Source organism: Cyprinodon variegatus, unplaced genomic scaffold (genome assembly GCF_000732505.1).
Source record: "Cyprinodon variegatus isolate N-32 unplaced genomic scaffold, C_variegatus-1.0 Scaffold201, whole genome shotgun sequence".
In the NCBI taxonomy this organism is placed as follows: Eukaryota; Metazoa; Chordata; class Actinopteri; order Cyprinodontiformes; family Cyprinodontidae; genus Cyprinodon; species Cyprinodon variegatus.
The window spans coordinates 975,026-988,117 of record NW_015150654.1 but is presented as its reverse complement, the minus strand read 5'-3'; the positions used below and the strand labels follow the sequence as shown (position 1 = coordinate 988,117).

Genomic DNA, 13,092 nt, shown 5'->3' with positions numbered 1-13,092 from the left:
GTGTCAGGACCCAGAGCTGCCCTGTCAGGACCCAGACCTGTCGTGTCAGGACCCAGAGCTGCCCTGTCAGGACCCAGACCTGTCCTGTCAGGACCCAGAGCTGTACTGTCAGGACCTTTGCTACAGAGCTGCTACTGTGAGGTCTCCTGAGCTGTTAGCACCAGAAGTTGATTCAAAGCCTTTCTAAAGTAAAAGCAAGCGTCGATAAACTCCCCATGAAGCTAGCTTCCTTTCACAAAGAAGTATTGTTTTGCTGAAAATTATGTGCACGCACAGTTTTACTCCCCACAAAACTCCTATCTGGAATAAGAGATTTGTGCTACAAAGAAATATGCCGCTGTATTTGGATCGCTGGAAGAAAAAGTTCTGATGAAAATTAAACAGACAGATGTTGTGATTTTAATGTTCAATGCCCATCCAGGTAGGATGTCATATCAATGTTGTGAATTTATAGCATAGTGTAGCATGCAGCCCATTCTGTTATTATTGTCTTTACTCATGAGTAAACACATAAAATGATCAACATCATCAAAAGACAGATTCTTTGTTCTGTTCCTAATTATGTCAGACCTGGAAACCTTTTTGTCCATTTCCATTGGAGGGCTTGAGTTTCATCCAGCTGCAGCTCAGCAGTCAGGCCAACAACCAAGGGGTTCTTTGTCTCAGTGGCTCACAGCAGGGGTCCTCATTGTCTCAGATGTTCATCAACGCAGGCCTTCTGTTTTGCAGCAGTTTGGTTCTGAAAGGTTCTGACTTATCCTTGAGGATTCTGGACATCTGGGTCCCCCTGGGCCTTCTCTATATTGCCGGAGATCCTGCCGGAGCGGACCCCAGCTTCATGGTCAAGGGAGAGGAGGCAAAGAGGAGGAATCCTGTGTGCTCTGCAATTTTGTCTGCCCTCACACAGAGGGGGCAGGCAATTCACACCTCTGTGGGCTGTCATGTGACTTGCCTGTGCCTGACTTGCAGAGATTCCACAGCTGTTTATTCATCAAACTTGCGTTCTCTTCTCTGGTCATCATGTCAAGATGAAATATGGACACTGGTTCCCAATGTCCAAAAACCATGATCATGGCATATGGCACAACACAGATTGTATCTCTCCTGTCCTTGCTTCTCTTCATTGGCTTAGAATTTAAAATAATCCTTCTCACATATAAAGGTTTAAATGGCAAAGTTCCATCTTACATCAGAGATCTGATTGTTCCCTATGTTCCTAACGGACTAGCTTCATCTGGTCTGTTCCTGTTTGGCTGTGACTCCATCCTGTTGAGAAATATCAGCTGTGCTGCTGCCATCAACAACTTTGTAAGTAGATGTTCAGGCTCAGCCTGTCCTTGAACCCCAGTGGGCCTCAGCAGATGGCCGCTCACACTGAGCCTGGTTCTGCTGGAGGTTTCTTGATGGTAAAAGAGAGTTTTTTTCTCCACTGTCGCTCCAAGCATGCTTAGTGTGAGGGATTGCTGAAGAGTCAATGAGTCGATGCAATCAACTGGTTTTCCTTAGATAGAAAATTTTGAATCAGTCTGAGTAGATGATCTGGTTTAAGTGTAAAATGCCTTGAAATGACGTGTTGTGAAATGGCACTATATAAATAAACTGAATTGAATTGAATTAAATGTGTAGAGCTACAAGCTATGAGGGTAATGTATGGGATCTTACTTTTATTTATTTATTTATTCTTAAGGCTTCCTCTGACTTGTGTGGACTGTGTGCATACTGTGAGCAACAGAGTCAATGCAGACAAATGCCTTAAATCCACACACTTCTATGGTGTCATCAGATGAGTTTGAGTTCTAGCTTTGCAAAAAGATTGTTCTCCACTGCACACCTGTCAGAGAGGCAGGGAGGGTGGTTGAGACGCTAGTGACTGGCTGCTCTGAGCAACGTGTCACTGTAAGCAATTGTCTGGGGACTCTTGTGAGCCTGGTGTCATGTTTGAAACAGCTCGCCATGAATACTCATTCCAGGTGAGCAGTATTTCCTTGCTGCACTGAAACAATTATGGAGACATTAAAGTCGTAAAAATGAAACAGAATCATTAACTATGTCAAAGCTTACTGTTACACATTTTATCTTGATACTGGAGACAGTTTGTCTGGGACATTTTTTCCGTTCTCTGCCTTATATGGGTTGAACAACTAAGGATAAACTTGCCTGCTAAGATGGTGGATTAAACACTTTATTTTTCTCTTATCTTTAAGCACCAAATGTTGGTTAGTCATGTTAGACTGTATCTGAGGTCACAAGTAAATCAGGCCTTTAGTCTGCCCTCTTTTAGTTTAGTATATAGCATTTAGAAATTATTGTGCAATACAAACAGAAAATGTATGTAAAGGATAAGATGTATTTGATTCAAGCGATGAATACTTGAGAAATTTGTCGCTTACTTCCTCCTACCTGTTACCTCCGTTTGCTCGTATTTTTTACTCTTAACTTCTTATCTCTCACCTAAATTGGACTAAAATGTCATATCAGTAAATACGAAGGATTATTATCATTTAAAAAAAAAATTTACATTGACTTGAGGAGAACCAGGAGGTTAACGCTTGGTATGGAAAGGACACAACTTGGCAGGTGATTCTAAACATTGACAGCCAGCTAATTAACTCAGCCAGCAAACAGAATGCAGATGCTCCTTAGCCGCTACCACCTCTAAAAAAGGCCAAAAGATCAAAAAAAGATGGCCAAGAGGTAGAACTCTCCTAGATAAAGAAGACTGGCAGAAAAATGTCTTACCGTCCCCAGGAAAACATCACAATAGCAGCAGTCAGCTTTAACATCGGAAGATAAGAGTAAACCAGCAAGAAATATTGGAATTTCAACACAAAAGAGGTTTGGACCACTTAGAAATGACCCCCAGGAAAATAGTCCATCTGACAACAAACAGAAGCTCTAATCGGTTTTGTCCTAAGTTGCCAGATAAGGCTGGAAAAACCATAGCAAACACACACTGTTAAGAAGAAAAATTAAAGCATTCAAGAGGGATTTTATTAATCTGCTAAATAAGGTTGAAGGTCTGAATGCCTTTTTAAGACTATTTATCGTGGTGAGGAGATTTTCTGGAGACTTCTGATGCTAAAAAAATGACTAAAACAATCACATTAAACAGCATCTGTGACCTTCCAACAGTTTTCTGGGATAAAATAAATTTTTTGTCTCAATATGTCAGAGTACCAAAGCTCCAAACCTCCAACATATTTTATTCAGTGAATAATACACCAGCAGCTTTCTCCTTGAACAAAAAAAAACGTGAAGTAGGTCAATAAATAATAAGCTTTGTTTTAATCCCTCTTACCTGTGCAGACTCATATGTGATGGTCTTTGTCTCGGTGTGAACCAAAGGAATGTCCTTGTAAGTCACAGTTCCTCTTACAGAGTTGGTGATGTCTGAGATAGTGACAGTCTGGGCCCGTAGCACCGGAGACTGGAGAGATGAAAAGAACAGGACCTATTTGGTGAGAAATGATTCTGTCTATATGGTCTCCGTAATCGTTTTAAATCTTAAATATTAGCTTTGTTCTTATTTGCAAATTATTTATGTTGTGTTTTTTATCCCTGCATTTATAACAGAATTAGGAATAACTTTAAAATATGGTGACTTGTAAAAGTAATTTGTCTATAATTTAGGATGAGGTGTGTGGGTGGATCTATTTTCTGATTTATATGTTTGATGTCTTTGATCCTCATTTTGGTAAATTTTGGTAAGCACACATTGAGTTTGTGAAAGATGGAAAACATTTATCTGACATTTAAAACCCTTGGAGAGGAATATACGTCCCGATGGAACCCCATTTCTCAGTTTGGATTGAAGGATGACAAAAAACACACATATTTTGCTGTTAATTGTAGCAGTCCAAAGGGTGAAATATAAAAGATGTATATAGATTTAACACCAGTGTGATACGCCTATTGACTAGAGGTTACTAAGCACGCATAAACCTTTTTCAATTAGGCTTGCAAAGGTGTTAGCAGGAGTGGTAAACAGGATTTTATCATAATATAAAGCTGAAAGTTGTCTTCTAATTACATGTTTTCAGTCCTTTTAGAAAAGAAAAATCCATTTAGATTTAATTAAAAATGCTTTCCCTCTGTCTTTTTTTGTTCCTTTATTTATGCGGAAATGTTTCTTGAGTCTAATTTACAAAAGATACCTTTACTGTAACATAAATTACCAGCAAAAAAAACAATACTAAACGCCCGCTCACACTGAGTCTGGTTCTGCTGGAGGTTTCTTCCTGTTAAAAGTGAGTTTTTTTCTCTCCACTGTCGCTACTAGTATGCTTAGTATGAGGGATTGCCTTTAAGTCAATGAGCAATCAGCAATCAGCTGGTTTTCCTAAGATAGAAAACTTTGAATCAATTTGACTGGATGATCTGGTTGAACTGGAAAGTGCCTTGAGATAATGTGTTGTGAATTGGGCTATAGAAATAAAAGGAATTGAATTGAATTAAACAACTAAGCTAAAGTGGTTTATATATCAAAAGATCTCCTATATCTCTGTTAGCGATAGATTAAGCAAATGTTAAGGTGGCCTGTGAAATTGGTGACTCGTAATAACTTTTGAAACTTTGTTTGGAAGCAATTAAGTCAGCAGTGAAATCTGCCTTAAAGGTATAGAGTACGATCTTTTATTTCCGGGTGGATCATTTAAATAAGTGGTGCTCCTAATTGTCAATCATTCTGGTGATATGTTTACATAAGGCCGTCCTACGTGCACATGCACACTTTCAGGTGTATATCTTTGGTGAGCTACGTTTCAGTCATTGAAGCTCACCTTTCTCTATGTGGTTCTTGGAAAATGGCCGAGGGTCGTAAGAGAAAAAGTGTCTACGAAGTGTATCAGAAGAAAAGAAAGGCCTCAGAAGAGGCAGATATATCCCAGAATGCTTTTCGCAGAGACCTCCCCTTGCAAAGCATTATGGGATTTGCTGTCACAGCGGCCGCTGTCGCCATAGGCTGTCTCCACCCTAAAGCGGAGACTAATAACAAAGATGATGCAGGCACTGCACAGTGGAGGAGGAGTTACGTGACCAACCAAGCAAAAAGCAGTGATCATCTGTCTGAACGGTCAGTTCACTATAAAGTCCTCGCTCTATACATTCCAAAAGAAGAAGGTTAAAAACAAACAATCCGCTGGACCTTTAATAAAATCTAAAACCTAAAGAACAATTTTCAGTATTTAGATGTTACGGTTCAGGTTTAGCTTCTGTCAATAGCATTTCAAATGTGGAATTAGATTAAAGGATACAAAAATTATACAAAAATAATAAAGAAAAAAATTATATATATATATATATATATATATATATATATATATATATGCTGGTAATATATGATAGAATATTGAGAAGGACAATAAAGCATGATTGTGTTCTTGACAATCATGCTATAGTTTAAAGAACATTGAACATTTGGTTAACTACTAAAAACAATCACTAGGTGCACCCTTTGCTATGACTCTAATATATGTTTTAATGAAGGAAAAGATGGAAAAAAATCACCTCTTTAAGATGTTTGCCTAATAGCAAGCAGAAAAATCCACCAGTTTACTTTATTTTTGTCACATGAATGTTTCAGATGACTGGTTTAATATTAGTTCACGTACAAATCATGATTTTATTTATTGTAAAAGAAATACCAAGTACCAATACCAAACAATGCAGAACATTATTGCCCTAAACTGGTTGTGAAGCCCTGGATGGTTGTTTTAATATTACCTTTAAGTGTTTTTTGTTGCTGTGGAGGACTTTTGGTAAAGTTTTCCACTTGGAATTGTTTTATGTTTTAGCCAGATAATAAAACTCTAAGGAGGCTACTCCAAAGCACTTATTTTGTTTTTTTATTTGTTCTTGTCGAGCCATTCTGAGCAGAGTTTGCTGTTTTCCATTGAATTATTGAACTGCTGCGTAACTCAAATGGGTTTGGGTTTAAAGTTTAAAAACTGATGCGAGACATTTCTCCCTCAGGATTAAATTACAGAGAGCAGAATTTAGACTTTCATGATTTATGGCTGTCTAGTCACAGCTAGCTAGCTGTCATAAATTATGCTTTGCTAAAATGCGTTTATACCACATTTTACATTACACACACCTTTAAGAATTTCCTATTTTTTTCCCCATTTGTCCAAAGAATCTTCCCCAAGAATGAAAAGACAGACACCATGAAGTAGGAGAATACAAGAAAAGAAAGGATGACTGGACACGAAGACCAGAAGCTAAGAAAGAGGGCCGGATATCAGAAAGAAAGGTCAGTAACAAAGGAAGATGGGAGGAAGGAATGATGGCTGGGCTGTTGAAATAACAACTTTCAGACAATGGAATGGCAGGAAAATAACTGAAATGCTAGGATTTTTCCATAATCCTCTTTCTTTCATATGTATTTTTTCATACAGATTCAAATTCTAGAATATTCCAGGTTTACTGCAAAGCTGCTACTCTCTCACAGGGGGCGGCTTGTGCTTTGCATTTTTTTTTTTTTATATCACTTCCATCGCCCAACATTTTTTTTTTTTTGCATCAAATATCATGCTCATATTAAATTGAAACCCAACATATACCTCTTTAGAATCAGTCAATCCTCAGGAAAATCACCATCAACTCAATTGTAACCCAACATACACTACAAAAAACAATAATTGATAAATTATCATTGCCTTAAATTTATCATTTTCAGTTCACAGCTTATTTTTCTGTTCTGGCAATCCGAAAACACGCCAGACGATGGCAAAAATAAGCGAAATTTTCCTTAACACTCCTCAGAAAAGTAATATCCAGTTGTATTTCCAAAAAGAAATGTCGTAATAGCACACCAAAATTTGTTTTTTTTTTGTCATAAAAAGTAAAAACATAAGGAGGAAAACATACAATTAATCTACGTAATGAGACTTGTCCATCATTTTAGATCATCTACGTTATGTGGATGTATTCACCTGCCTGTTAAATCCATAGATAGAGTGTAACTTTCATTTTGAATCACACAAAATACTATGAAAAATTCCTCTACGTAAAAAAAGGCCCTACCCATGTGCAAGTTCAAAATTGGAAATATTGTAAAAAAAAAAAATGCTTGAATGAAAATTTGTGTAAATCTAAACATAAAAATGTGTTTATTATGGTCAAATTAGTCATAAGATTCAAATAATCAAGTTTGCAAATTTTTTAGTTCCAAATTTTGCACAGTTCTGGCAAATGGACCTTTTATAAACAAAAAAGACGATAGTTTACAATGCTTATGACTACAGATCTGAAAGATTACACAGTTGTTGTCCACAACATAAAGAACAAGTTTAGAAAGTGGAAGAGGTCAACTATGAATTATACAAAAAATATAACATATTAAAAATTGCATATTTTTATTTAAGGAGAAAAGAAAGTTTTTTTGACATATTTAAAGTCCCAAAGCTCTGGTTGTGTAAAACCTACAGAGTCTGTACACATATTTGAAGAAACTAGAAGGACTTACCTTTCAAATAAGATACGTAACAAGCATCTGGGATATAAAATAATATTTTAACGGCCAATGGCACTTTTAGTATACAATATGTTTGTGCACAATATCTAAAAAAGTGGGTGTTTAAGAGGCATATTTTCCTTAAGGATTAAATCAGAATCAGAATCAGAAATACTTTAAAAAATACAGCTTATGGTTAAATCTTAAAGGGTGAAAAATTAAGAAATAACAAAAGAAAAAGTGATCAACTAAGTGCATTATATGTCAGGATAGTTTTGTTAGTCTTTTAGCTTGAGTTTCTTTATCTTAGAAAAAAGACAACTCATTTTAATGGACACATATATGTACAAATATGCCAGATTATGTACAGATTAGAGCTCATTTCCATATGTTCCATATGTATTTTGTAAAAACAAATAGAACTCTTTATTATCATGGCTGTGAGCGATATAAGCAGGTGGACAATAACAGCAACAGCTGAATAAACACCCACTGAGAACAGTGATTCTGCACATTGGCAGGAGAGTTTTCTACAATCAGACATATTTTTTTCAGGACTGGAGACTCACCGCTGGCTGCAGCTGGCCGTTGATGCTCATGGTGCGCAGCGGGGAGTTGGTAGAAAGACGCTTGTCCCACTCGCTGGGTCGAGGTGCCGGTACTGACTCCATAAAGCTTCTCTTGAGTTCACTGATACTGGTATGGTGACGCATTATCTCAGTTTGGGTCTTATCTACGTCCTGGAAGTTTGAAAAGTTACATGAATTTAACGAGCAATTCAAAAACAGATAATCAGTGACAGTAATAGAATGGGTTAAATGATGACAAAACAAGTGAGAAAGAGAAGAGCTCAGAGAACGTATAGCAAACACTGTATGGGTGACAGAATGAGTACAATGGATCAGTGTGTAAAGGCTTTCCTTTAATTGTAAAGAGGGCAAAAACAACATTAAAGCCACTCCGTCAGCATGTATAAAGTTTTTTTTTACAAGCTAAATGGCTTTGTGCTTCTCTAACAAGTTTTAATAAACTTGTACAATTTAATTCTTAAGGAAATCCAGAGATCTCTTTAGTAGCAGAAATGTAAAAAGCCTAGCAAAAAAAAATAAAAATAATAATGGACTACTGGATGTTAAAAAAGGCCTTCTGACCTTCATTTTAAGGATTCTAATAATTAAATACAGTCTATTTTCACACTATTTAAATTCTCCACAGTTCCCCTTTGAATCTTATCAATTTAAGCCCCTGTATGCTGCAGCTTAACAGTCTTGAGTTTCACCTATTTGTGCCTTTGCTTGCTCATGTGACAAAAAGACACAATGTTAATATAGAGGAAGAAAAGGCAAGTCAAATCAATGGAAAGTTCATCTTTCATCGGAGAATGGCAAAAATGAGGCAAATCTTTCCTTTCAAAAATGCAGAGTTTGTTATCCATGTATTTTTGTCGTCATGCATTGATTCCTCCACTGCCCTTTCCTCTGGGTTACCAAGGAAAGGTGTCAGAGGTCTGCAGATGGTTCTGAATGCAGCTGCTCGTGTTTTAATAAAAAGCTGTGAATTTTGTGCGTATTACCTCAGTGCTGTCATTCCTTCATTAGCTGCCCTTTCCTTGACTTTGAGGTCTTGTTGCTCATCTATAAGGCCCTAACCTGACTCTGCCAGATGGATTTGCTCCGCATATTTTGGGAAGGGGTGAAAATACTGGTTAGCTGATTGGCCTATGTTGGTGATAGACGGGCCAAATAAACCAATCAGATCAACGAAGCATATGACGTACTAACAGCCAGGCTACTCTTGCGGAAACCAGTCGGGAGAAGAAATACTCTGTAATTCCGATAAAACTTGCTCGATAGCCACGCTAACGCTAGTTTCATCGGCTGAAGCCGCCATGTTCTTTAGACTGAACTGTCGCGCTTCTCGTTGCGTCACACCTCAACCCGTCTCAAAGCCAACGCTGATTGGACGTTCGTTTGGTGAACAGCTCCAAATTTTCTTCAACGGAGAGTCTCCAGACTGATTAGCAAGTGAAATCTTGAAGCTTGCGAGATCAGGATGGTCTCAACAGGCTAATAAGGCCCTAAAGAGAGTCTGGGGCCTTCTTAACTCTCTGACCTCGATGTCTCTCTTCAAGCTCTTAGACCTCAAGGCGCTGTGCTTTTTAAAAATCCCTAAAGGAATAAAACAAGACATCGTGGCGACTCTTTTCATGTCCCTTTTCTGTGGAATAATCCTCCTCTGGGCATCAGGCAGGTAGCTTCTCTGGCTGTTTTTAAAGCTAATTTAGAAACCCACTTATTTACTCTGTCCTTCTGTATATGTATATTTTGTTTATCTGTTTTATTTCTGTAATGTTTGAAAAATGTCTCCTTTGTTTTTTGCAACTCTTTAGCACTTTGTATGAAATATCAATTATAATAACTTTTTAAATTAAGTCATTATTATTAATTGGTTAATTTCATTATAAGAGCAGTGGAATCTTTAAAGAGTTAAAAGAGGATAGCAGAAGAGGCACAAAGACATTCAGCTTCAGTACGTAAAGATTGGATGAAAAGGAAGGAATAGAAGTGATGAACGACAATGGAAAAGCACAGAGACTGTAAAACTGTAATGTTAGATACATGACTGGGAAACAGTCACCAATGGAGAATATAATATAGCATGGCAATATGCCTATTATGACCTCTGAAATGATTCCTGTGCCGCTCAAATAAAGGCTGATAGCACATAAAAAAAAAATAAAAAGAAGGGAACTAAAATATTACTTTAATAACCATCAAATTCCAGGACTTCCACTTCTGGATTGTGAGAACTATTTATCATACAACGGCGATCTGAATAGATCTATTTTACCCGTGTGACGGTAAACGATGAGGACTGAGTCAGAGAAGTGAATGTGGAACCAAACTTCTGACTTTTATCTAAAAGTCTTACATCTACACTGAGTGCAGAATTATGAGGCAAATGAGTATTTCGACCACATCATCCTTTTCATACATGTTGTCCTACTCCAAGCCAACTACCAATTAAGTAAATCAGGTGGTGTTCATCTCTGTAATGAGAAGGGGTGTGGCCTAATGACATCAACACCCTATATAAGATGTGCTTAATTATTAGGCAACTTCCTTTCCTTTGGCAAAATGGATCAGAAAAGAGATTTGACAGACTGTGAAAAGTCAGAAATGGTCACATGTCTCTCAGAGGGGAGCAGCAGTTTGGAAATATCCAAGCTTTTGAAGCGGGATCATCGCACAATCAAGAGGTTCATGGCAAATAGCCAACAGGGGCGCAAGAAGCGTGTTGAAAAAAGAAGACGCAAAACAACTCCCCATGAATTGAGAAGGATGAAGCTGCCAGGAAGCCATTAGCCTAGCCTGGGTGCCATTCCGAACTTAGTCCCGCCCACAAGGTTTGAGGTTGGGAAGTTCGGTCTGGCATTGCTCCATAGTAGCGCGAGTATGATCGCCCACCCTCTGGCGATCCAATCAAATTGTCAGGGCGGGCTTTATACGATGATGGACAGATGATCAACAGTAACGTAATCAACCACGTGACCAAAGCGCTCTTGGGTCATATTCTGACTAGAATTGAGTAGGACTACGTCAGACTACCATTAGCCACCAGTTGGGCCATATTTCAGAGCTGCAACATGTCTGGAGCGCCGAGAAGCACAAGGTGCTCAATACTCAGGGACCTGGCCACGGTAAGGAAAGCTGAAAAAAGGCCACCTTTGAACAAGACGCACAAGACAAAACTTCAAGATTGGGCCAAGAAATCTCTGCAGACGGATTCCTCCAAGGTGTTTTGGTCTGATGGAATCAGAGTGAGTCTAGATGGGCCAGATGGATGGATGGGCACCAGGCTGGATCAGTAAAGGGCAGCAAGTTCCTTATCCACTCAGACACCAGCAAGGTGGAGGGGGGGTAATGCTATGGGCTGCTATCATCAAAGATGAGCCTGTGGGACCTTTTCAGGTTGATGATGGAGTCAAGATCAACTCCCAGACCTACTGCCAGTTTCTGGAAGACACCTTCTTCAAACAGTGGAACAAGAAGAAGTCACCATCATTCCATAGAAACCTGATATTCCTGCAGGACGATTCTCCGTCACACGCATCAAAATACACCACAGCGTGGCGGCCAGAAAAAAGTCTAAAAGGAGAAAAAATAATGACATGACCCCCTTGTTCCCCTGATCTGAACCTAATGGAGAACCTGTGGTCCTTCATGAAAGGTGAGATCTACAGGGAGGGAAAACGGTGTCTGGGAGGCTGTGGAGGCTGCTGCACGCAATGAGGATCGCAATCAGATCAAGACACTGACAGAATCTATGGATGGAAGGATTTAGAGCGTCATGGTGGAGAAAGGTGGCTATATTGGTCACTGATTTGTTTCTGAATGTCGCAAATGTTTATTTCTGAATTTTGAGTTCTTATATTGGTTTAGCTGTTGAAAATAAACAAGTGAGATGGGTATAGATTTGTTTTTTATTACGTTGCCTAATAATTCTGCACAGTAATAATTACCTGCACACACAGACATCCTTATAAAATGGCCAAATCTAAAAAAAAAACACATCAACTTCCAAAAATATGAAACTTTGATATAAAGGAGTCTTTTGGTCTGATTGAGAACACAACTGTGGCCCAATAATAAAAAAAAATCCTCAAAAATACAACTTGCCTAATAATTCTACAGTGTAGAATGCAGTTAAAGCATTTAGTAAATTTAGAAAAAAAAAGTTTTCCAGACAAAATTTTGGGGTTAAGTGGGAAACATCAAAGTATTTTAATCCTAAATGTTCCTATTCTAAAGAAATTATTTTGGTCTCCCACCTACAAAACGGCAGCATTTATGGCCCTAAGAAAAAGGTTTTCTTGCAAATGTAAATGCCTTTATTATGCCACAATGGGGAAACTCCCTCTCTGCATTTAACCCATCCCCTTTGGGAGCAGTGGGATGCCATTGTGCGGCGCCCGGGGAGCAGTGTGGGGTTAAAGGTTTTGCACAGGAACCCAGAGTCCAGGCTGTGGGGATCAAACTGGATACTTTCAGCCTTCTCAGAGCTCAAGCACTCTGCTCTAACCCACCAGGACAATTTTCACTGAAGTGACTTTTCAATTTAAAAGTTGCTTAAAACAAAAATCATTCACTTCTAGCAGATAAAACATAAAACAGGACAGTTTAAAAGTGGACGGGGAAACATTGCACCGTTAAAAATTCAACAGTCTTTCTCGCTGCTTTGGAATCTGATGTAGACCTCTTTGAAACAGCAGACTGGGAGGTCAAGGAGTTTCTTGTAAGGACAAGAAAACGTTCACCTTAAAAAGAAGCGTCACCTTAAGTAGAAATTTCGACTATCGATACTTTACTGGAGTAATTATTTTGTAGGCAACTTTGTACTTTTACTTTTTACATTTTTTTAGCCATAATCTCTACTTTCTACTTACATTTTAAAAATAGACTTATTAGTTTTGTTTCACGTAAAGTAAAAGTCCGGTCATATTCAGAATTCAAAATTCTAAAAGTACCTTAAATATCAAACTATATACATCCCGTTCAATAAATGATCAGTGTTTTTTATTCAGAGTAATTTTCATGTGAATGTGCTTTACTGGAGGCATCCATGTTTGTCAAAGAACA

General features: G+C 38.2%; 1 protein-coding gene across 1 annotated transcript in view; it reads right to left on the bottom strand.

Annotated features, from left to right (window-relative positions):
• The window catches only part of epb41 (erythrocyte membrane protein band 4.1), an 80,512-nt gene that overhangs the window by 20,678 nt on the left and 46,742 nt on the right, over nucleotides 1-13,092 (bottom strand). The window contains exons 15-16 of the mRNA XM_015379844.1: nucleotides 8,023-8,193; nucleotides 3,299-3,427 (exon numbers count right to left, since the gene is read on the bottom strand). Of these exons, the coding sequence (XP_015235330.1) occupies nucleotides 3,299-3,427; nucleotides 8,023-8,193 (300 nt within the window). The remainder of the gene's footprint in view (nucleotides 1-3,298; nucleotides 3,428-8,022; nucleotides 8,194-13,092) is intronic.